General features: G+C 43.7%; 1 protein-coding gene across 3 annotated transcripts in view; it reads right to left on the bottom strand.

Moving 5' to 3' along the window:
• SLC22A15 (solute carrier family 22 member 15) overlaps positions 1-23,816 on the bottom strand; it is an 82,136-nt gene that overhangs the window by 5,638 nt on the left and 52,682 nt on the right. For all 3 annotated transcript variants that reach the window (XM_030323908.1, XM_030323913.1, XM_030323914.1), the window contains exons 7-9: positions 18,445-18,585; positions 16,272-16,357; positions 932-1,052 (exon numbers count right to left, since the gene is read on the bottom strand). In XM_030323908.1, the coding sequence (XP_030179768.1) occupies positions 932-1,052; positions 16,272-16,357; positions 18,445-18,585 (348 nt within the window). The remainder of the gene's footprint in view (positions 1-931; positions 1,053-16,271; positions 16,358-18,444; positions 18,586-23,816) is intronic.

The raw sequence follows: 23,816 nt of genomic DNA, 5'->3' as shown, positions 1-23,816 counted from the left end.
TTAATAGGCAGAAAGAACCAGGAAGTCTGATGCATGTGGGAAACACTTGGAACGCTCCTCAGAAGGACTGGGGAAGGGCTGACCTAGGGAATACCCGCTGGGTTCACAGAGGCAATTCTGAGAAGGCTAAGCTGGGTCCCTGCCCTTCAAATTTGGGTTTAATTTTTTGTTTTCAGACTTCTTTTAGAAGGGGAAACTTCAGATTGAATATGTTGTTTTTGATATAAGCATGCCCTACTTGTTAGAAACCACACTTAACAATCAATATGTAAACCTCCTGTTCACTTATTACTGGATGGAATTATCTTTTTTTAAGTTTATTTATTGATTTTAAGAGAAAGAGAGAAGAACAGAGAGACAGAGAGACAGAGAGAGTGCGAGCAAGGGAGGGGCAGAGAGAGAATCCCAAGCAGTCTCTGCACTGTCAGCATGGAGCCGGACATGGGGCTCAAACCCATGAACTGTGAGAGCATGACCGAGTGGGAATCAAGAGCCAGACGCTCAACTAACTGAGCCACCCAGGTGCCCCTGGAATTATCTTTTTACAGATGTGTATATTTTGTGTTAAAATGTAGGTTCTGAGAGAACACGGACGCAGTCCTCTTGTCCGTCTGTGCCTGACAGAGGCTGGGTGACTGAATAGATCAAGTCCACTGAAATAAAAATGGCAACCGAGCCCCATTTGGGTGATGGGATGTGCTTAACGTAGAGTACTTCTCTCACGATTTACACAAGGGAGTTCGGCCCAAAACACATCTCCGCCTTCCCCGGCCAAGCGGGCAAAGTGTGGTCTACACAGACAGCTTCTGGGCTTGTGGCTGCTCGCTGACTTGTTGCTGGCCCCCACTCACTGTGCTCCCAGTGGAAAGAGAACCACACCTCTGTTGCTGTGAGCATCTACAGCGAAACATGCGGGATGTGTGAGGCACACCTGATGACTGTGGGGTACAGCTCAGACGTGTAGATGTAGACCACGTTAAAGGCAGCACTGATCGTCAGCTTCCCGAGCAGAGACAAGGAATGGCTGTTCACCACTGCAAACACACCCGTGTCTGAGGAGGACAAGGGTTAACACTTGTGAGGTCCTTCTGGGAGAAAAATTCCTTTAAATGACACAATTATGAACTAAGCCAGAGGCATTAATATGGATCTCAAACAGTGAGGAGGTGGTAAAACTGAATACACACTCAGAGGGTTCAGTAAGCACACACAACACACACACACACACACACACACACACACACACACACACACACATCTTTTCAGCGTCTTGGCTATCCCTGTGAAGTCGTCCATAATGGCAGTCATCATGGGCGACTGAACTTGCTCACTCCTCAATGGCAGAGCTCTTGGAATACTTCTTTACTAAAAGCAGGCTTCGTGGGGATTGTTAAGTCTCATCCACCACGGGGGCTACTCGCCTCTCCTTCCCAGCCTTGTTCAACAACCAGTGACGGGAAATGGTGGGTAGCATGACAAGCCTTGGCACACGTGGAGTAAGTCTGACAGATATGAGACAGACAGAGGCAAGGTCCAGAAAATCTCCTCTCTGCAGTTTGTATTTCCTCGTGTTCCATTGGACAAGAAGGAATAATCCCAATAAATTACAACCAGAAGGTATCAAATATTAATGTTCTTTAAAGAACGAGCCTCGGGGTGCCTGGGTGGCGCAGTCGGTTAAGCGTCCGACTTCAGCCAGGTCACGATCTCGCGGTCGGGGAGTTCGAGCCCCGCGTCGGGCTCTGTGCTGACCGCTCAGAGCCCGGAGCCTGTTTCAGATTCTGTGTCTCCCTCTCTCTCTGCCCCCCCCCCCCCGTTCATGCTCTGTCTCTCTCTGTCTCAAAAATAAATAAACGTTAAAGAACGAGCCTCTAAATATGGAACTACTTTTAATCTTTCTTCTTTCCCAACTTCTTACTTGAATCACTAACCACTAATGACATTTCAGTTTCTTACTGAAATGTTTTTATATAAAATACAAAAATACATTTTATGGCAGTTCCTTTCCCTATCAAAAATACTATCAGGGCAGCTGGGTGGCTCAGTCGGTTAAGCCTGCAACTGTTGGTTTCGGCTCAGGTCATGATCTTGTGACTTTGTGGGTTCGAGCCCCGCACGGGGCTCTGTGCTGACAGTGCAGAGCCTGCTTTAGATTCTCTCTCCCCGTCTCTCGCTGCCGGTCCCCAAATTGTGCTATCTCTGTCTCTCTCTAAATAAATAAACTTAAAAAAATTACTATCAGGGTGCCTGGGTGGCTCAGTCACTTAAGCATCCAACTTCGGCTCAGGTCATGATCTCACAGTTTGTGAGTTCAAGCCCCGTGTCAGGCTCTGTGCTGTCAGCCTGGAGCCTGCTTTGGATTCTGTGTCTCCCTCTCTTTCTGCCCCTCCCCCGCTGGTGCTCTGTCTCTCTCTCAAAAAAATACACACTAAAAAAATTTTTTTTAGATACTATCAATTATCTCATGCTCCTTTCCTTTATTAACATTATTCTCCCTGGGATCTTGCAATGTAATTATTCCCTTTCAAACATATTTAACCTCTCCATAACCCACTAGTCTCTGCTTTCAAAATAACAATTTCTCCTTCTAAGAAAAAAAAAAAATCTCATTGACTCTGCTGTCCTTTCCCCCTTCCCTAGCAAACATCTTCAATGAGCGAGCAACTCACTGTTGCCACGTATGCATCTGCCCTGTAGCTCACTGCGCTCTGACTTCTAATAACATCCTCTGCTGAAAGTCCTACTCTTAAAGGTCAACAGTGAAGTCCTAATCACCAAAGTAATTGCCTCTCATTGCCCCTGACATTTCTGCCAAATGGAACACACCTGTCCCCTTCCTTGGGACAGCCTGCAGGACTCATAGAAACCACTCCACCCTTAAATAACTCAAAAGCAATATCCTTTCCTCCCTTTGACCTCCGCTGTCCCTATGTCCTGATCCATTAAATGGCATGCTTCAGACACGCTTCTGCAGTTGCTTACTTTTCCATCTTGCCTGCCCCAAATATTTCGAGTTACTTCAGGCTAAGGCTGGTATCTGGTTGTATCTGTGCCCCTCACGGCATACCGTCTTCCACAGTACAATACTCAGCAGTGCCCACTGCGTATCTGTGGAACAACGAAGTAGAAGGACTACAATAGGAATTAATTTAGTGAGAAGAATCTGTGTTCAGGTTCTTTCAATTTCTAAGGAGGGGGTTATTTAAACATGCCATCCTAAAGTATGCTTCGCCTTCCTTGCTTGACTATGAAATAAATCCTCATCTACTTTAAAGACAGCATCCTGAACACAGTGGCCCAGGCATTGCCAAACCCGACCATCTGGGGCTTTCTCCTCTTCTGCCAGGCTATTTGGAAGAACACACTAGCTCTCTTAAGGACTGAATATATTATTTTAGGCCATGAGGTGCTTCTGGAAAAAGAACTATGCCGTTCAGCATTTTCCCCGAGAAATACGTCTGCACTTGAGATCAACAATCTCATCGATTAAACCAATAATAAGGGCAATTCTTCAATTATTTTCCAGAAAACTTAGCATGTCAAGAAAAGGTATTCAGTGGCCTTGAAGCCAACAGAAATGTGCACATTTGCTTTACTGCAAATGATCTCTGGGACCGTTTTCAATCCATACAGGATGGCGTCTTTCGGAACTGTATAGTGACACTCTAACATCTTTAACAACAGGTTAGGGCATTACCATCCTGAAAATTGAATTCTTTTTTTTCTTAAATTTTTTTTAATGTTTATTTATTTTTGAGACAGAGAGAGACAGAGCATGAATGGGGGAGGGGCAGAGAGAGGGAGACACAGAATCGGAAGCAGGCTCCAGGCTCCGAGCCATCAGCCCAGAGCCCGACGCAGGGCTTGAACTCACAGACCGCAACATCGTGACCTGAGCTAAAGTCGGACACTTAACCGACTGAGCCACCCAGGCGCCCCTGAAAATTGAATTCTAATGGCACACCATAGAAGACTTTTATCTACACACCCGCAGGATCCAAAGCTGGAAGAAGTCTTTGGCATGAAGCTCAGGACACTTCCAGCTGTAACCCATTTGTGGAGCCTGGCTCCAGCCGCACACCCACAGAGTGCTCACAGAAGCCCAACACCTCATCAGATGCTTGAAACTTCTCTTGTACATCCCTGCCAATGGAGTCTGCAGTCACCACTTGAATCTGGGGAGAATTCACTTTCACCCAAGGAAGCCCATGTCAATTTCAATATTTTTTTTTCAACGTTTATTTATTTTTGGGACAGAGAGAGACAGAGCATGAACGGGCGAGGGGCAGAGAGAGAGGGAGACACAGAATCGGAAACAGGCTCCAGGCTCCGAGCCATCAGCCCAGAGCCCGACGCGGGGCTCAAACTCACGGACCGCGAGATCGTGACCTGGCTGAAGTCGGATGCTTAACCGACTGCGCCACCCAGGCGCCCCGCCCATGTCAATTTCAGACAGCTCTGTTTATTAGAATATTCCTTACCTAATGAAGGGTTGGTATCTGAAATCTATAAAGAACTTATGAAACTCAACACCCAAAAACCAAATAATCCAGTGAAGAAATGGACAGAAGACCTGAACAGACACTTCTCCCAAGAAGACATCCAGATGGCTAACAGACATGAAGAGATGCTCAACGTCACTCACCATCAGGGAAATACAAATCAAAATCACAATGAGATACCACCTCACACCTGTCAGAATGGCTAACAAGAACAACTCAGGCAACAACAGATGTTGGTGAGGATGCGGAGAAAGAGGATCTCTTTTGCACTGTTGGTGGGAATGCAAACTTGTGCAGCCACTCTGGAAAACAGTATGGAGGGTCCTCAAAAAATTAAAAATAGAACTGCCCTATGATCCAACGATTGCACTACTAGGTATTTATCCAAGGAATACAAAAATGCTGATTCAAAGGGGTGCATGCACCCCAACGTTTATAGCAGTGCTATCAACAATAGTCAAATTATGGAAAGAGCCCAAATGTCCACTGACTGAAGAATGGATAGAGAAGATGTGGTTTATATATACAATGGAATACTACTTAGCGATGAAAAAGAATGGAATCTTGCCATTTACAACAATGTGGATAGAACTAGAGTGTATTATGCTAAGGAAAATAAGTCAGATAAAGACAGATATCACATGATTTCACTCATATGTGGAATTTGAGAAACTCAATAGAAGAACATAGGGGATGGGAAGGAAAAATAAGATAAAAACAGAGAAGGAGGCAAACCTTAAGAGACCCTTAAATACAAATTTACCCAAGGGATACAAGAGTGCTGATGCACAGGGGCAATTGTACCCCAATTTTTATACAGCACTTTCAACAATAGCCAAGTTATGGAAAGAGCTTAAATGTCCATCAACTGATGAATGGATAAAGAAGATGTAGTTTATATATATAATGGAATACTACTTGGCAATGAGAAAGAATGAAGTATGGCCTTTTGTAGCAATGTGGATGGAACTGGAGAGTGTGATGCTAAGTGAGATAAGTCATACAGAGAAAGACAGATACCATATGTTTTCACTCTTATGTGGATCCTGAGAAACTTAACAGAAGACCATGGGGGAGGGGAAGGGGAAAAAAAAAAGTTAGAAAGGGAGGGAGGCAAACCATAAGAGACTCTTAAAAACTAAAAATAAACTGAGGGTTGATGGGGGGTGAGAGGGAGGGGAAAGTGGGTGATGGGCATTGAAGAGGACACCTGTTGGGATGAGCACTGGGTGTTGTATGGAAACCAATTTGACAATAAATTTCATATTTAAAAAAAAAGAGAGAGAGAGACCCTTAAATACACAGAACAAACTGAGGGCTGCTGGAGGGGAGGTGGGTGGGGGATGGGTTAAATGGGTGATGGGCATTAAAGAGGGCACTTTTGGGGATGAGCACCGGGTGTCCTACGTAAGAGATGAATCACTGAGTTCTCTTCCTGATGCTAAGACTATACTGTATGTTAACTAACTTGAATTTATTTTATTTTATTTTTTTTAATTTTTTTTAACGTTTATTTATTTTTGAGACAGAGAGAGACAGAGCATGAACGGGGGAGGAGCAGAGAGAGAGGAAGACACAGAATCGGAAGCAGGCTCCAGGCTCTGAGCTGTCAGCCCAGAGCCCGACGCGGGGCTCGAACTCACGGACCGTGAGATCGTGACCTGAGCCGAAGTCGGACACTTAACCGACTGAGCCACCCAGGTGCCCCAACTAACTTGAATTTAAATTTAAAAAAAGAAAATTATTTCTTATCTTTTTTTTAAAGTATATTTTTTTGTTTTAAGAGAGAGAGAGAGGGAGGAGCAGAGAGAGAGAGGGAGAGAGAATCCCAAGCAGGCTCCAGGCTGTCAGCGCAGAGCCTGGCATGGGGCTCAAACTCACAAGTTGTGAGATCATGACCTGAGTCGAAATCAAGAGTCAGATGCTTAACTGACTGAGCCACGCAGGCACCCCTCTTATCCTTTTTGAGCTCCTTTTTGGGGAGCTTCTAGACTCTTGGTCATCCTGAATCAATATTTAGTAGTTCTTTTTAGCCACTGGACTAAATCCTTTGATTCTTGACCTTGATCTGCAAATAAAATCAAATATTACTGCCTATTACCAGTGAATATCCAAAGTAACTGCTTTGAAAAAAGAGTGATTTAAAAAGGAAAATTAAACTCAATTATCTTTGGGGGAAAAAAAGGTAATTCTTAAAACACGTGTATCCTTCAAAGCACTGAATTCAAGACATTGTAAGTTTTTTCCAATGATGCAGTTATACGACCATCATTTTTGAGACTACCTGTCTGGAAGTTTTCTTAGAGTCCATATGAGGTCATCAGAACAAAAAGAATGTTTTACTCATATTTCACTGACCCCAAATAGTAAAAATTAAGCTTAATCATCAACTTCATTCACTGGCTGAATATGGCAAATTTGGGATGGTTCGCATATATGTTAAAATTCTTTAAGACAGTGGTATGCCCTCTACTATGATACATAATTGCGGGCAAAAACCCACAATTCGGGGCGCTTGGGTGGCGCAGTCGGTTGAGCGTCTGACTTCAGCCAGGTCACGATCTCGCGGTCTGGGAGTTCGAGCCCCGCGTCGGGCTCTGGGCTGATGGCTCAGAGCCTGGAGCCTGTTTCCGATTCTGTGTCTCCCTCTCTCTCTCTGCCCCTCCCCCCGTTCATGCTCTGTCTCTCTCTGTCTCAAAAATAAATAAACGCTGAAAAAAAAAAATTTAAAAAAAAAAATTAAAAAAAAAAAAACAAACAAACCCACAATTCATTTGCTTCCCCTTTTTTAAAGAAAAATACCGTATATGCATAAAGATCTGTCACTACAGTTTTTTCTAAATTTCTAAGTTAGAAATTTCTAAAATTTCACATGAATGAAATGAGTCAGTTTGAGGACTTTTGTGTCTGGCTTCTTTTAGTTACCATTAATGCTTTTGACATTTATCCATGTTGTTGTATGTATCAGTAGGTTACAGTTCAATCCTTTTAATGTTTTGAGTAATATTTCACTGTATGAATATACCACAATTTGTCTATCCCTTCTTCAGCTGGTGGGTATTGGGCTCCTTCCAGTTTGGGGGCTATTATTAATAAACCTACTACGAACATTTGCATCAAAGTCTTTGTGCAAATCTGTGTTTCTGCTTCCCCTCAGAAAAGGTGAGTCATATAGCAAGCGTGTATTTCCCTTTGAAATAAGCTGCTAATGTTTTTCAAAGTGTCGCTACCATTTTACATTTCTATCAGCAGTATATAAGAGTTCTGGTTCTCCCGTATCATGGTCAGTGTTTGATACGGTCAGCCTCTACGTTCTCTTATAGAAGTTGTATGGTTTTAGCCTTTGCATTTAAGTCTCTCGTCCATTTTGAGTTAATTACTGCATATGATGCGACATGCAAGTTGAAGTCAAATTTTTTGCACATGGATATCCAATTATTCCAGCACCAAGTGGTAAAAAGATTAACTTTTCCTCACTGAACTAACTCGTCATCGTTGCCAAAAATCAATTAACCAGATGCATTTTTCTCTTTGTAACGTTATAATTGGATAAAACATTTTTAAAGGATGATCAAAACCTCAGGCCCCTCAAAAAACAAAATAAAAGTCACCTGACCATATGCATGGGTTTATTTCATACTAAATTCTGTTCTATTATCTATATATCCATTCCTATCTGCCAATATCATACTGTCCTGATTCATGTAACTTTGTAGGAAGTTTTAAAATCAGGTAGGGTAAGTCTTCCAACTTTATTTTTCTTGATAAAACTCAGTTTGGATATTCGAGATCCTTTACATCTCTACAAAAATTTTGGTATTAATTTGTCGACATCTGTCCACAAAAAGAAGTCTGCTGGAAACTTTATTGGGATTGACCGTGCTGAAGACAGTGTGATTTGGGAAGAACGGACACCTTAAACAACATCTTCGGACCTTTAGTAGTATGGTAATCTCTTCATTTATTTTTATTATTATTATTACCACCAATTCATTTATGTAGTCTCTGCTTTGATTTCTCTCATCAACATTTTATATTTTATAGTTTTCTACAGGTCTGAAACATATTTTGTAAAACTTATCCCTAAATACATCATATTTTTAATTTATTATAAATGGTATTTTCTTTCAATTTTATTTTTTCTAAGTTTGTTTATTGAATTAAGTAATCTCTATACCCAAAGTGGGACTCAAACTCACGACCCTGAGATCAAGAGTCGCATGCTCTACAAACTGAGCCAGCCAGGCACCCCTCTGTCATTTTAAATGGTTTGTTGCTAATAGATAGAAATAAAAGGGTGTCACATGACTCTGAAACTCATTAATTTTAGTAGATTTTAATATTTCCTAGGATTTTCTATGGATTTTCCATGTACCCTTGTGAATAAAGACAGTTTTACTTCTTCTTTTCTAATTTGGATCCCTTTAATTTCTCTTTATTGGCTTATCGTATTCATTAGTAATTTCAGTACAATGTTCCATAGAAGTGATAAGAATGGACATCCTTGCCTTTGTCCTGATCTTAGGGAACAAGTACTTAGCTTTTCACCATTAAATGAGATGTTGGCTGTAGGTTTCCCCCAATGACCTTGATCAACTACTTCCAGTTGGTTGATGGTTTTTGTAATGAATGGATATTGAATTCTGACAAGTGCTTTTTCTACTTGTATTGAAATGATCATATGATTTTTTTTTCTTTCAGCTTTTGAAGATGGTGAATAACACTGATTAGATTTTGAATGTCAAAATAACCCTGCACTGAGAGCATAAACCCTGCTTGGTCACGATGTATTACCCTTTTTGAGCATTGCTGGATTCAATTTGCTAATATTTAGTTGAGGATTTTTGTCATCGATACTGACCTGCAGTTTTCTTGCAAGGTCTTTGGTTTTATATCAGGATAACTGCTGGCCTCAAAAATGAGGTTGGGGGAGTATTCCTCCCTTCTGTATTTTCTGGAAGAATATACAGGATTAGTATTATTTCTTCCTGGAATTCTGCCTGGAATTCTCTTACAGGAATGTTTTTACCTACAAATTAAATTTCTTTAATAGATAGAGGTCTATTCAGGTTATCTGCTTTTTTGAGTAGGATTTGGTAGTTTGTATCTTTGAAAGAATGGATCCATTTTGCCTAAGCTGGATTTACTGGCATAAAAATGTGTACAATATTCCTTATAGATGCCAACAGGTTCTACAGGTTCCCCTCTTTCATTCTTTTTTTTTTTTTTTTTAATTTTTTTTTTTCAACGTTTATTTATTTTTGGGACAGAGAGAGACAGAGCATGAACGGGGGAGGGGCAGAGAGAGGGAGACACAGAATCGGAAACAGGCTCCAGGCTCTGAGCCATCAGCCCAGAGCCTGACGCGGGGCTCGAACTCACGGACCGTGAGATCGTGACCTGGCTGAAGTCGGACGCTTAACCGACTGCACCACCCAGGCGCCCCGACCCTCTTTCATTCTTGATACTGCTGATGTGTGTCTTCTCTCTTTGGCTGGAGGTTTACTGACTTTATATATCTCAACAACCAGCTTTTGGTTTCATTGATTTTTCTCTAGTATTTTTCAGTTTTTATTTCATTGATATTTGTTCTTATTAGTTCCTTTCTTCTCTTTGCATTGTGCTTAATTTGTCATTAAAAAAACTTTTTTAATGTTTATTTTTGAGAGAGAGAGTGCAAGCAGGGGAGGGGCAGAGAGAGAGGGAGACACAGAATCCGAAGCAGCAGAATCCAGGCTCTGAGCTGTCAGCAGGGACCATGAGATCATGACCTGAGCTGAATTCAGACGCTCAACCGACTGAGCCACCCAGGTGCTCCTGTCATTACTTTTTTTTTATTATTTGCTTAAGAAAGAACCTTAGATCATTAATTTGAAAACTTTTCAACTAAATTTTTCTCTAAGCCCTGCTTTACTGCATCCCACAAACTTTGATACATTATAATTTTTGTTTAATTAAAAATATTTTCTAATTTCCTTTGCAATTTCCTTTCTTCTTTGACCCGTTTTTACAAGAATGTCTTTTAAAATCCAAATATCTGAGGATTTCCCTGATATCTTCTGGTTACTGATTTCTAGCTTAATTCCATTCTCATCAAATAACTATTTTGGGGGAGCACCAGGGTGGCTCAGTCAGCTAAGTGTCTGACTGTTGATTTCAGCTCAGGTCATGATCTCATGGTTCATGAGTTCAAGCCCCACATCATGCTTTGTGCTGACAATGCAGAGCCTGCTTAGGATTTTCTCTCTCTCTCTCTCTCTCTCTCTCTCTCTCCCCCCCCCCCGCCCCTCCCCAACTTGTGTTTCCTCTCTCAAAAATTTTTTAAAAATAACTATTTTGGGAAGATTTCAATCCTTTTCAATTTTTGAAACTTGTTTTACGGCCCAAATGTGACCCTTCTCGGTTAACGTTCCATGCGCTTTTCTGATGGAATGCCTGTTCTGCTGTATTTGGGTACAGTGTTCGACAAATGACAGTTGGGTCATGTTCAAGTCTCCATATCCTTCGGCATTTTCTGTCTGAGTTTTCTATCAGTGGTTGAGAGAGGGGTGGTGAAATATCCAACTATGATTTTGGATTTGTCTATTTATTCTTTCAGTTCTATTCAATTTCGCTTCCTGTATTCTGAATCTGTTATTAGATGCATACACAATCAGGACTATTACATCTTCTTGATGAACATGCTTTCTCGTTACGTGTTTATAGCTTTCATCAAATGAGGAAAGTATCTGACCGCCATTTCTGCAAATAATGTTTTCTTTACTTCCTCCTTCTTCGACTCCAATTACAAATACACGTTAGGCTTTGTGTTGCCCTATAACTCATTGATACCTTGTTAACTCTTCATTCAATTATTTTTTTCTGCTTCATTCTGCATGGTTTCTTTCGATATGTCTTTTTCACTGATCTTCTGTGGTTAATCTCATTCACTGGATTTGTTTTTCATATAACATATGCTTCATTTCTAGATGTCACACGATGTCTTTTTTTTTTTTATCCTCTATTTCTCTATTCATGATGATCATGCTTTCCTCTATCTTCTTAAATGCGTGGAACATCTTGATAATAGCTGTTTTCAAGTTCTTGTCTCCTCATTCTATCATCTGGGTCATTTCTGGTTTTGTTTCTATTGATATGTTTCCTGGTTATAGGTGGTATTATCCTGCCTGGTAGTTTTGGCTGGATGCCATACACTGTGGATATGACGGTGCTGGATTTTACTGTCTTCCTTGACTGCTCTTTGTTCTGGGATGCTGTTACTTTGTTTTTCTTCTTTGTTTTTTGGGGGAGGCTTTTTTTTGTGTGGGGGGGATGCTGTTACTTTGAATCATTTGATCCTTCTATGATTTTTAAAGCACTTTGAGGACATGCAGAGAAGGCCTGTAGCGTAGGGCTACTTTGACCCAGGAGGTCTCTACTCAGTGCTGCACATCTGGCTGAAAAGAACACAAACTAGGCATGGCCTTGGATTCCAAGAATTATTCCAAATGCTGCTTCCTCGTGGTCCTCTCTCTGGCCTCAGTGGTTTCCTCAAACTCCTGCACAAATCAGGAAGCAGCCTAAGACTCAGAGGCCCCTTCTGCAGATCTCTGGAGTTCATCCTCTGTGTATCTTACTCCTCTTCAGTCATTTTTCTAGCAAATTCTAGAAATCGTGGCCTCCCCAGGTTTTAATACTGTCTTCTCAGTTCTGTGCTGGGCTCCCTGTCCCTGCACCATGACTTGGACACCCTGGATTAGGTCAGTCTTGGGGAGCACTTTGTTTCCTTCCCCTCGGGGATCACTGTCTTTCCTGGACAGCCTGCTGTCCAGTGTCTGAAAATCAGAGTTTTTTATATTTGTCTGGTTTTATGGCTATTTAACACAGGAGGATAGCTGGTCTCCATTCCTATCATGGTCCAAAGTTGAAGTCCCCATAGTGTTTTGCCATGTCGATTCTCACATGGCACCTTCTGACTTTACTGTTGTTGCTTCTCTCTAATCACTCATCTTTCTCACCAGACTGTAAGCTCTTAGGGCCTAGGGACTAGGTCTTGTTTATGAATTGTGTCCTGTACGTGGCCAGCACAAGAGAAGTCAAGTGAATAGAATGGGCAGATCAAGATAGATAAAAGAAATGAGATAGAGAGGTGCTCAGAGTGGAGCACCTTGAAATGTTTCAACTATGAAACTTGTTTATCTGGTCGTGTGCTGTGACTTCCTAGTATTCAGACTCTGGCAGGACCGTAACTGCCAGGAACCAACCTCCTTGCCAATAAGAGCCCAGTGTCAGTCAGTCTGACAATGCAGGTTCTTGAACCCTGGCCAATTCCCATCAGACCTGTCTGCTGAAGAGTTAAGAACTGACTCTAATTAGGCAGTGTTAATTCTCTAAGACAAAAGTCTCACCATGTGCAATGAATACGTTGGCTGTAAAACTCCAAGATGGCAAATCAGCATTCCCCCAAAGGCACTGATTTTAGAATCAGAAAGATCTGAAATCTGAATCCTAGGTGTGCTGCTTACCTGCTGTGCAAACCTAGGTAAGTTGCTTGACCTATCTGAACTTTAGCTTCCTTATAAAATGGGGGTAATACCTGATATCTTCTCTAGATGAAGAGAACCCAGTATACAGTTAACCCTTAATAAATGATAGTATTGTAGGTTTAATTAGGATCCTTTAAGCAAAGATAGAAGTCAGGTAAAATGCATTAGTACCCACCTGGTAACACTACCCCCAGGGAGAACATTTACTTGGAGGCTACCCAACGTGCAAACATGCACTGGGCAGGACACTTTGCCTAATAATTATAAACCACAGGCCGAGGGACGCCAAACAATCTGTTTTCTAGTTTACTGGCTGTTTCTTCTAGGGGTGTGCCTGTCCGTCTGTCTGTCTGTGCCTCAGACACAGAGAACCACAATCATACTCAGGTACTAAAAAACAGTTGGCAGGTACTGGGACACCTAAATTGGCTGGAAGAAGAGAGGGAATATATGTTTGGCAGGAAAAATTGAGGGGAAAATGGGTACAAAAAGTTCTGACAAGATGCTAATAAAATTTTTCAAACTACCTGGTGTCTTTCTTAATATACATTTATCAGAACTTCTGGAACAGGCAGCTTAAGGCTGAGCACTTTGAAAACACTGAGATTTACAAGAGGGCCATCGAAATATTTTAAGAAGTAAACAGGAAAGGTTCAGAGAACGTTTAGAGAACACATGTTTTCAGCTCAAAGAAGAGAAGGTTCAGGAATAGTTAAGATGACTCCTGGCAAACACAGGAAGGATTATGCAAAAGAAGGGGGTGGCCACCTGTCCTCTCGCCCTAGTGATGAATAAAATGAAAAGAAATGGACTCAGTTGTGACAGAAGAGGCCCACTCTAATGGCTATTAAAAATAGAAACAATTTTCTAAGGGACAGTGTGAGATTTTTTTTTCCCCTGGAAATCTTCAAAAATAGAGTAGACGTCCACTTTTCTAAGGATAACAGAGGTACCATGTTGGTGAGGCGCTTTCCTGGGGTCTGAAAGATTCCCTGCTATGCTGTTTCTTATTCACAGTCCACCAAGGGGCACAATCAACAAAGGGCTTGAGCTTTTCCTCTCTCTCTCTTTTTTTTTAATTTGTTTAATGTTTATTTATTTATTTACTTTTGAGAGAGAGAGAGAGAGAGAGAGAGAGAGAGAGAGACAGCATGTAGCATGAGTGGGGAAGCGGCAGAGAGAGAGGGAGACACAGAATCTGAAGCAGGCTCCAGGCTCTGAGCTGTCAGCGGCACAGAGCCCGACACAGGGCTCAAACCCACTAACTGTGAGATCATGACCTGAGCCAAAGTTGGACGCTTAACCGACTGAGCCACCCAGGCGCCCGCCCCACTGAGCTTTTTCTCTCATAACGGCCCTGAAGTGAGCAGAGAGTGGGGTGGGTCTGGATGGAGACCACACACCTGCTTTCACTTGGGTTTCTGTAGAAAGGGCCCTGTGCAGAGTGTCGGGGTGGGGGTTCCCTGGAGTGCACAGATAGGTGAGAGGGGGAAGGACATAAACTGGCCTGGCTGGCAGAAGTGTGAGAGGTGACAGGTGTGGTTAGAGCAACAAGGAAACATTTTTCTCTCCAAGGTGACAGATAGAACAATGGACTTTTAGAGATAGAAAGCAACTGAATTTCCAAGGTGTCTATGAAAAACAAAAGCTGAATCTAAAGCCACAATATGATGGTTTGAAACCACTTCTGTCTGTCCCAGACCAACAGAACCGGGCACTTAATTCTATGAGCCCACGGCAGAGCAGCAGCTGAGGACAGTCTCCCTTTCCCGGCACTAGCAAAGGTAACAGTTTCTTTAGACAATAAAAAATAAGCAAACTTACTCACTTCTCTAGTTTCTGCGATTCCATGAAAATCACTCTAAGGCTGGGTCAAATAACTGGGTCAAATCCACAGTCATGAACAAACTGCCCTCTGGATTCGAGGCACAGAACTTGAGGTGGCAACTGGCAGCATAGCAGGTGTCCTGGAGGGTTCCAGAACTAGAACACGAGGCTTTGGGGTCTGCAGTGGGGCACTGGTGCAACTGAACCTCGAGGAGAAGCAATGGCCAAAGGTGCGTTTCATACGTGATTTGCTGTCAGGAAAGACATTCTCCAGCTGCCTTTCTAGTAGCTGTCAAACTCTAGTAGCTGTGAAACCGCCTCACAATGATTCCCACCTGAAGTAAAAGCTCCAGGATGGGGCCCCATTAAGATCCAAAAGCCCCCCAAACAGGGCTTTTGCTGTACCATATGCCCCCAGCAGCACCGGGTTTGTTACGGCCCGCTCCTCATTGTTGAAAATGACTGCCCATGGGGCGCCTGGGTGGCTCAGTTGGTTAAACGTCCAACTTCAGCTCAGGTCACGATCTCACGGTTCATGAGTTCGAGCCCCGCGTCGGGCTCCGGGCTGACAGCTCGGAGCCTGGAGCCTGCTTCGGATTCTGTGTCTCCCTCTCTCTGCCCCTCCCCAGCTTGCGCTCTGTCTCTCAAAAATAAATAAAATGTTAAAAAAATTTTTTTTTTAAAAAGAAAAGAAAATCACTACCCAAATCAGTTTTTTGACATTTTAGCTAGTAGGCCTCACATGTGTTAGTGCAAGAAAAAAAAAAAAAAAAAGGTTGAGAACCATCACTCTTATACACTTTCTATAAAGGGAAAGAAATCAGGATGCCAAAGGGACCCTTTTCTTGCAGCTATGTTTGCACAGCCACAAATATAGAAAAATGCCAAAGTTTCCTAAAGCTGTTTTGTTCACACTTTATATAAGAATGAGAAGATGTCAGGCGTCACCAACAGTGAACACTACTCATATTGTTGCCGCTGTTATCATCAGGGTGCCCTGGGAGTATGGATGGAGGTGCTGAGGGTGCCGTTGAGAACCAGCGTCTCTGACCTCTGATCTGTGATTGGCTGGAATGGGGAGTGCAATCTGTAACCCTGGATGGAGTTTCTCTCTGCAGAACTACATGGTCCTCCCCATCAGCAAATAAGCAACTCTAATACCAGCGTTGCAGCCCAGACGCCCCAGATGGTGGCTTAATCGCCCGCAAGAATTAATAGCGCACCTCTAAGCACATTATTCACCCAGAGAACAGTTTAGGCAACGGGCAAGATCTGGCCCATTATGCTCCACACAATCGCTAAATAATATGCAATCATAGAAATGAAGCATGGCATATGGTAATCTCTCCACGATATTGGGATTCATTGTAATAAAAGCGCCGTTCAGAACCCTTATGTAGAAATCTGAAAGGCTTACCTTTCTTTTCTGGAAGGAACATCACAATAAGACAAGCCAGTCCTCCTAGGCACAGAAATGCTGCTAAGGTCCGCTTCCGGCCACACCTAAACAATGGAAAGAAATGACACATTTCTCTTGGGGATCTTGTAAACGCATCTGCGGCTTCTCCTGAACCTCCCTCCTGAAAAGTCCCCAGTGGCATTATATACGTTCGTCTTTGATTAAGGAATGGGTGGCAAATGCGACTGACCGGGACATAAAATATGTGACCATCACAACGCAAAGAACTAGCTGGATGGCAGCATCAAACGACGTGTGTAGGAGAAGAACAGAATCGCTCTGTTCCTGAGGGTTCGCTCTGTTCCGGGTGGTTCTGACTGCTTTCTGTCAAGCATTTTACTTAGTCCTCAAAATAAACCTATAAGGCATGTGCTGTGCCCTCCGTCTTCCAGAGAATGAAAATAAATAAAACATGGAGAATGGAGTCTCCCAACTCACTTCCTTTCCTCGGTACTGAAATCTTGAGTACTTCAGATTTTATTTTATTTATTAAAAAAAAATTTTTTTTTAACATTGATCCATTTTTGAGAGACAGAGAGACAGAGCATGAGCAGGGAAAGGGCAGAGAGAGAGGGAGACACAGAATCCAAAGCAGGCTCCAGGCTGCTCTGAGGTGTCAGCACAGAGCCAGATGCGGGGCTTGAACTCATGAACCGCGAGATCATGGCTGAAGTCGGAAGCTTAACCGACTGAGCCACCCGGGCGCCCCAAGCACTTCAAATTTTCAACACTGTAAAACAAGCCCCTCTCTCTTAAAAATGCAAACTGAAAATAATTTCTTGTTAGTACGCCAGAATCAAGTGAAATTTATGGCACGCTTTATGAAGGGAAATCATTTTCAAAGAAGAGCTTGAGGCTTGGGAGAAAGACACTGGCAGTGACAAGCCTCCCTTCACGAGGAGCCTATGACCCGCTAGGTCCCCTGCAGGACCTTTGGTAGCACCTGTAAGTTTTCTGACAATTTTGCCAGGGAATTTTATAATCCCTAGTTTGAGGGTAAGTACAGCTTACTGAGCTTGTTAAAGCCGTAAAACTAACATGTGGCTAGGACCAGATTTGAATTCAGTGGCAGTGGCTGGGAGACAGGACAGGACATGGGTCCCCAGGTCACACTGTGCTTCATGTAACACCAGTACTGAACACCCGTCAGCAGACAGGCACCATGCTAGGCAGGCAGTGGGGAGGCAAAGCCACACAGGGAACTCCCGTGGATGGCACCCTTCTAAACCTTCAGTCGTCCTCGGAGGTGCGCATGGGCAGCTGTGACAGCATAGAGGAGGGGCATCTGGCACACTGGAGGTGTTGGGGACGGATTTCTGAATTTGCAGCCTGACTCGGCTCTTGGACCAGCACTGACCGCAAGCTTGGTCACTAACAGAGAGGTCGGCAGAGACAACTGGGACCGCCCCCAGAGAAAGGGTTCCACTGAACAGAATCCAAACTTGGCCTTTGGAAGGCACTAAGCATGCCATTCATGACAACATCACCAAGGAATGCTGTTTTGCTTTGAGTGATGGTTTCTGGGTAGTGGGACAAGGCACGATCCAGCAGATTCCTGGTTTGTACAGAATGGGGTTTTCGGTTGTCTTGGTCAGGTGCTCAGGAACAGAAGTGACCCCAGGAAACTGAGGAAAAGGTACTTTGTCAAAGAGTTTTGAAAGGGCCTTGTAAAACTGCCCACTGACAATGAGAAGCAAAAGCAGGGTGTATTCCTCCCCTCAACAAAGTCAAGTGGGTCTTAAGAGGGAAGAAAAGTCTTTCCAGGCCCTCCAGTTCTATGCCTTGTGAAGGAATGTGCATGTGACAGGGGCTGGGTCCATGGAGTTCTATCTACACAGAGCCAATACTCCTATCTGTTGGGGCTAACAAATGACACACAGGCTACTTAAAAACCTTCTGGCGGTAGTGCATTTGGATTGAACACCTACGTAAAAACTCACAAACGTGAAACCCAAGAAATGCCACCCTAAAAAATGAATTCTAACTGCATTTGGTCTGAGAATAAATCACCATTGTGTGCTTAACAGATACTAGCTGTGGACAAAGACAAAAATCTTTAAGTATTTATGGATACAAGAGCATGTGTATGTACGTATTCTACGTAGTCCGCTTCATACTCGTCTATACTCACCATTTTTGGTTAATCAAGTAGATGCAGATAGGGTAAGAAGGAATCTCTATGAGGCCAGACAGGGCCAGGTTGGCATAAATATTTCCGCCGAGATCACCTGCATTCAGAGTGAGGCCATAATACACCAAGCTGCACACGAACCTGCAGTTGGGGGTAAAAGACAAGAAGGACAACAGAACAAGTACATTAAGAATCTGCCGGGGAAGATTCGATCACTGGTTCAGTGTAATGCCACGTGTCGTAAGCAGTGAGCCTGACATTCCCACTGACCTTCCTATCCCGGTCGAAATTTTTACTAGGAAAAAATACAAATGTAAGGGGCCTTGGAAATTATCTGCGCTGCACTTGGATGCTCTCTAAAGCAAATGAGTGGTCAGCTGCTGAAAGAGCAAACACGCTGACCTTTCATCAAGCATATCTGCATTTAATAGAAGACAAGGACGATTCTTACTTTAATCCAGCAGTTACCGGAACCCTTGCCGTAGGTGACTGCTGGGTCAAAATGACTCTAGAGAAGAACTCCCGGGGGGAAAGCCAAGAGAGGATGGTGTTGAGAACATGCACTGAGAAGCGACTGGAGTCGGTGGTGGTGACCTGTATAGGCCAGAAATGACTGGCACTGCACCCCCCTGACCAGGTTCTTGACCCCGCCCGACATTCAGCAGGCGTATGTGCTGTAGACACCCAGACAGGAAAGGGAAGACCAGGGGACAGCAGAGGAAGGACGCTTTAAAAAGCCACTAGTTTATTTCTGCATGCCGTTACTGCAATACATAGGGAGAGCCTCCTGGGTGGCAGGCACTGAAACAACCTCTCAAGGTCTGGGAACCGAGGAACCCAGGAGCTTTAGTGTTTATTTATTTTTGAGTCAGAGCATGCACAAGCAGGGAAGGGGCAGAGAGAGGGAGACAGAGGGTCCAAAGCGGGCTCCATGCTGACAGCAGAGCCCTGATGCTGGGCTCGAACTCAGGAACCACGAGATCATGACCTGTGCTGAAGCCGGACGCCCGACTGAGCCACTGAGGCGCCCCAAGCCCAGAGGCTTTAAATAAGCGAAGCAAAGTACCATCCTGAAGCCCCAGGTTGAGGATTTCTCAGACAGAGTGAAGGAAATAATACAAACTTGTGTGCCTAGGAAACTGCATTATTAAAAATAAAACAGAACAGAACATACAAAAACAAAACCCTGAAACTAGGCTTAGTAGTTGATGAATATGTTTCCTAACCATACGTTTCTATTAAATGTACTACAGGTTTTGGGAGCACATCAGTTTTTACATTTTGCAATTCACTTTGACAGGTGTTTATTCCGGGGACGTTTCCATTTGCTTCCCTTTAATTTTCCTTAGAACAAATCCGATGAACTGTGGCATGATGAGATCAAAAAGGAAAGGGAAAGCCTTCTTTCCATCTCTGCCAAAACAGCAAAGTGGGCCAAGCGCCCTGGGCTATTAAGAAGGGGCTGCAGTGGACAGGAGACGTGTGGGGGATGGGAAGAGGGGACCCTGGAGCTCGACTGCTTGGTGGGTCATCCCTTCCTGTCAAATGAGCCAGGGGTGCCAGCTACTTCCCATTACCTCTCACTGGGAGAGCTGTCACTCGTGTTCTAAGGATGATGAGCAGTGTCGGAGCCAGGACATCATGAGTGAGGATGCAAGGGGTCACTGAGTTGTCTGTGTTCCCTGCCCCCCAGAACCCTGTCTGTAAGCAGTAAGCTAAACAAATTTAAACCCATGCAGTTTTCTAAAGTATTTTTAAAATCCTTTGTACCTGCAGTAGAAACGCTCCTCTGACAGGTGTATCTATCATTGTGTTTACTCTGCATTTAAAATAGAAATCCCAGGGGCGCCTGGGCGGCTCAGTCAGTTAAGCATCCGGCTTCGGTCATGATCTCGAGGTTGGTGGGTTCGAGCCCCGCGTCGGGCTCCGTGCTGACAGCTCAGAGCCTGGAGCCTGCTTCAGAGTCTGTGCCCCCCACCCTGGGCTCTCTGCCCCTCCCCACTTGTATTCTCTCTCTCTGTCTCCCTCCCTCTCAAAAATAAACATTAGAAACTAATAATAATAAATAAATAAAATAGATATCCCAGTGAAGCAATTCCCACCATGGAAACACACATACGTATTTAAACCCAGTTGTGATGGCAGCAAGTCAGGCTCAAATAAAGCCCAGTTCAGGACTCACGAGGCATCTGGTGCCCTCTCGTGGGGAGGGAGAACGGGGAGAGCACGGGCAAGGAGGGCCTACGGTCCCACGGCGGGCACTATGCTTGGGAGCTTCCTTAATGGCAAGTTGGTCATTGGGATGCACAATTACAGCTATTAAAATCATCTTGACCCTTTTTATGGGCCCAAGGAAACTTTAAAATGCTTGCATAATATTTAACGGTATATTTAGGGCATCAAAGAACTGTTGAAAAAGGAACCACTGTGGGGAGTAACCAGAAGAACAGATGTGAAACACAGAGGTGTGATTTTACTCCCGGGGAAGGGCTTTCTTCAATGACAGATCCACAGAAAAGAATTCGGAATTTTATGGCATCTTCAGAAAGAACAGCAGTATGTGGAATGACTCTGCTTCTGTTATGGCATATTTTAGCATTCGGAGCCCAAGGGGAAGAGGTTTATTTGAGAAGAACTCCTGTGGCTGTGTAAGATATAAAATAAACGGGGACGGGGTGCCTGGGTGGCTCAGTCGGTTGAGCGTCCGACTTCGGCTCAGGTCATGATCTCACGGTCTGTGAGTTCGACCCCTGCGACGGGCTCTGTGCTGACAGCTCAGTGCCTGGCGCCTGCTTCGGATTCTGTCTCTCTCTCTCTCTCTCTCTCTCTCTGCCCCTCCCCCACTCACAATCTCTCTCTCTCTCTCTCTCTCTCTGTCAAAAATAAATAAACATTAAAAAAAATTTATAAAATAAACAGGGACGCTCTCCCTGGCTCCATGTCTACTTTGTTGGTTTGTTCATCTGTTTTTTATCCCCTGAAGGCCAGACTCCAGAAGTTAACATGCCTCGAAAGAACAAACAACCTTAAAACAAGAAGTAAATTATCCTCAAGAAGAAGGCAGAGGGTTTGACTGTCTATATGACATGCAAATGCTGAGTTTTACGGAGCCCTAAGTGCCAGCACATATTTTCTAAGTGTTTGCACTCGGCAGAACATCAAATTAGTTGCTCCTGTGCTGGGTTGTCAGGTTTGGCTTTTAATGGTTCCCTTAATCTCCACGCCTCCAAGCTTGGGTCCCCCGGTGAACACTTATTATGCATCTGCGATATTCCAGCACTGTGCTGGGTCTGTGGGGAAGGTGGCAGTGGGTGTGACCTGATCACACAGGTGGCAGCCAGGGAGAATCACGATATGGAAAAATATATTCACACCTTCTTGTTCTCAATCTGCTGTTCTTTACAGCTGTGTACCTAAGATCACTTTCATATAAAATTATTCTCCTTGGGGAGGCTGGGTGGCTCAGTCGGTTTAGTGGCGGACTTCAGCTCAGGTCATGATCTCATGGTTGGTGGGTTCGAGCCCCACATCAGGCTCTCTGCTGTCAGCACAGCTCCTGCTTGGATCCTCTGTCTCCCGCTCTCTCTGCCCCTCCCCTCTCTCTCTCTGCCCATCCCCAGTTGGTGCGCTCTCTCTCAAAAATAAAGATTTAAAAAAATAATAGAAAATAAAATGAAACAATTCTCCTGAATCCCCACATGAAAATGTAGGTCTCCGCACAGCCTTCAAGGCAAATACGTACCAACCACAGCACAGCAGTCCTTTTAGGCCAGTAAATATGATGCTCACACCCAATACTGGACCAAATAACATCGATGGCACCCTAGCAGAGGCTGCAGGCATACCGAGGAGATATTGAGGGTTACGTTCCAGAACACTGTAATAGCCATAAAGCGATGATCGCAGTAAAGCAAGTCAAATAAACTTTTTTGTTTCCCAGTGCGTGTAAAAGTTATGTTGACACTATAATGTAGTCCACTACGTGTGCAAAAGCATTATGCCTTAAAAAGCAATGCACCTACCTAATTAAAAATATTTTGTTGCTAAAAAATGCTAACCATCATCTGAACTTTTAGCAGATCATCATGTTTCTGCCGGCAGAGGGTCCTGCCTCGATGTGGATGGCTGCTGACTGATCGAGGTGGTGGCCGCCGAAGGTTGGGTGGCTGTGGCCATTTCTTAAGACAGCAGTGAAGTCTTGATTGACTCTTTCTTTCACAAACAATTTCTCTACAGCATGTGATGCAATTTGACAGCATGTTGCCCACGGTAGAACTTCTGTCAAAATTGGAATCTAACTTCTCAAACCCTGCTGCTGCTTTATCAACTAAGTTTCTGGAGCATTCTAAATCCTTTGTCGTCATTTTGACAGTCCGCACAGCATCTTCACCAGGAGCAGATTCCATCTCAAGAAACCACTGTCTTTGCTCATCCATCACAAGCAGCTCCTCATCCGTTCAGGTTTGATCATGAGATTGCAGCCATTCAGTCCCATCTTCAGGCTCCGCTTCTAATTCTAGTTCACTTGCTGTTTCCACCACATCCACAGCTACTTCCTCCACTGAAATCTGGAACCCCTCAAAATCATCCATGAGGACTGGACTCAATATATTCCAAATTCCTGTTAATGTTGATATCGTGACCTCTTCCCATGAATCACATATGTTCACAATGGCATCTAGGAATAGTGAATCCTTTCCAGGAGGTTTTCCATTTATTTTGCCCAGATCCATCAGAGGCATCACTATCGATGGCACCGATATCCTTACGAAATGTATGTCTTAAATAAGATCGAAATTACTGAAAGTTGAAATTACTCCTGGATCCATGGGCTGGAGAAGGTTGTATTAGCAGGCATGAAACCAACATCAATCTCATTGCACATCTCCATCTGAGCTCTTGGGTGGACGAGGTGTGTTATCAATTAGCAGTAATATTTTGAAAAGAATCTTTTTTAAAATCATTTTTAAGGTTTACTTATTTATATTGAGAGAGAGAAAGAGAGAGCGAGCATGTGTGTGACAGTGGGGGAGGGGCAGAGGGGGGGGGGAAGAGAATCTCAAGCAGGCTCCATGCTGTCAGCTAAGAGCCCCACATGGGGCTCGATCTCACGAACCGTGAGTTCATGACCCAAGCCGAAATCAAGAGCTCAACTCCCAACCAACTGGGCCACCCAGGCACCCCAGAATCTTTTTTTCTGAGCAGTAGGTCTCAATGGCGGGCTTAAAAATTTAGTAGACCGTACTGCAAACAGATGTGCTATCATCCATGCTTGGTTATTACATTTACAGAGCACAGGCAGAATAGATTTAGCATAATTCTTTTTTTTTTAGTTTATTTATTTATTTTGAGAGCAAGAGAGAGAGAGTGTG

This window comes from Lynx canadensis, chromosome C1 (genome assembly GCF_007474595.2).
Source record: "Lynx canadensis isolate LIC74 chromosome C1, mLynCan4.pri.v2, whole genome shotgun sequence".
In the NCBI taxonomy this organism is placed as follows: Eukaryota; Metazoa; Chordata; class Mammalia; order Carnivora; family Felidae; genus Lynx; species Lynx canadensis.
Note: the sequence above shows the minus strand (reverse complement) of the source record. Positions and strands in the feature narration are given on the sequence as shown.